General features: G+C 57.3%; 1 protein-coding gene across 1 annotated transcript; it reads right to left on the minus strand.

The window, feature by feature from the left end:
- Positions 1 to 5: 5 nt before the first annotated feature.
- LOC109508840 (neoverrucotoxin subunit alpha-like) lies at positions 6 to 647 on the minus strand (the record flags this gene model as incomplete). Its single annotated transcript, XM_019858792.1, has 1 exon — positions 6 to 647. A coding segment is annotated over one exon (642 nt), but the record flags the coding sequence as incomplete, so codon positions are not given.
- Positions 648 to 651: the final 4 nt, after the last annotated feature.

A 651-nucleotide genomic window follows, 5' to 3' on the forward strand; every position in this document is an offset into this window, starting at 1 on the left:
CAGATGAGGTGGTTTCTGTCCGTGATGGTCTCGACCGGCGGGACGGCGGGCACCGTGAATTTGTCGCTGACCAGAAGGCCGTCTTGGTAGTGGTAGATGGAAGATCCCTTGTATTTGCTATTCGGCATAGCGGTGATGAGGAACTTGACGCTAGCGCAACGCCGCAGAGGTCTGGCGTATTTCAGGAAGGTCCGGGCGTTTTCTCTCAGTTGCACGACGACCTCGTTGGAGAAGGACTGGTACTCGTTTTGGGTTCCGCCCAGCGCGGACGTGTCCAAGTACTTGGCCATGCTATCCAGGCAGGGGTCGTTGCTGTCCAAGTCGGTGAAAACGTAGCAGAGAACATTTGAGACGCCGGCGGAGAGGACCACTCGATCCAGCTCGGACTTGGTGCGCACCACGTAAGCGTTGGAGTTCTCCGTCATCATGTCGACGCAGGACCGGATCACGTTGATGTCCCGCTCTTTGTTCTCCAACCACCTGTTGAGGTGCTCGCGGCGGAACGGAGATCGCGCTCCGTCGTCATAGACCTTTGCCAGGGCGCTCTCGTCTTCTTTGCCCTCGCGGATGGAAGGGAGCTTGCTGGACAGCGCCAGTTGGAGCGAAGCTTTGTAGAAGGAGCAAAGTTTCTGGAAGCTGGCGATGTTTTTG

Source organism: Hippocampus comes, unplaced genomic scaffold (genome assembly GCF_001891065.2).
Source record: "Hippocampus comes isolate QL1 unplaced genomic scaffold, H_comes_QL1_v1.1 C16656244, whole genome shotgun sequence".
NCBI lineage: Eukaryota > Metazoa > Chordata > Actinopteri > Syngnathiformes > Syngnathidae > Hippocampus > Hippocampus comes.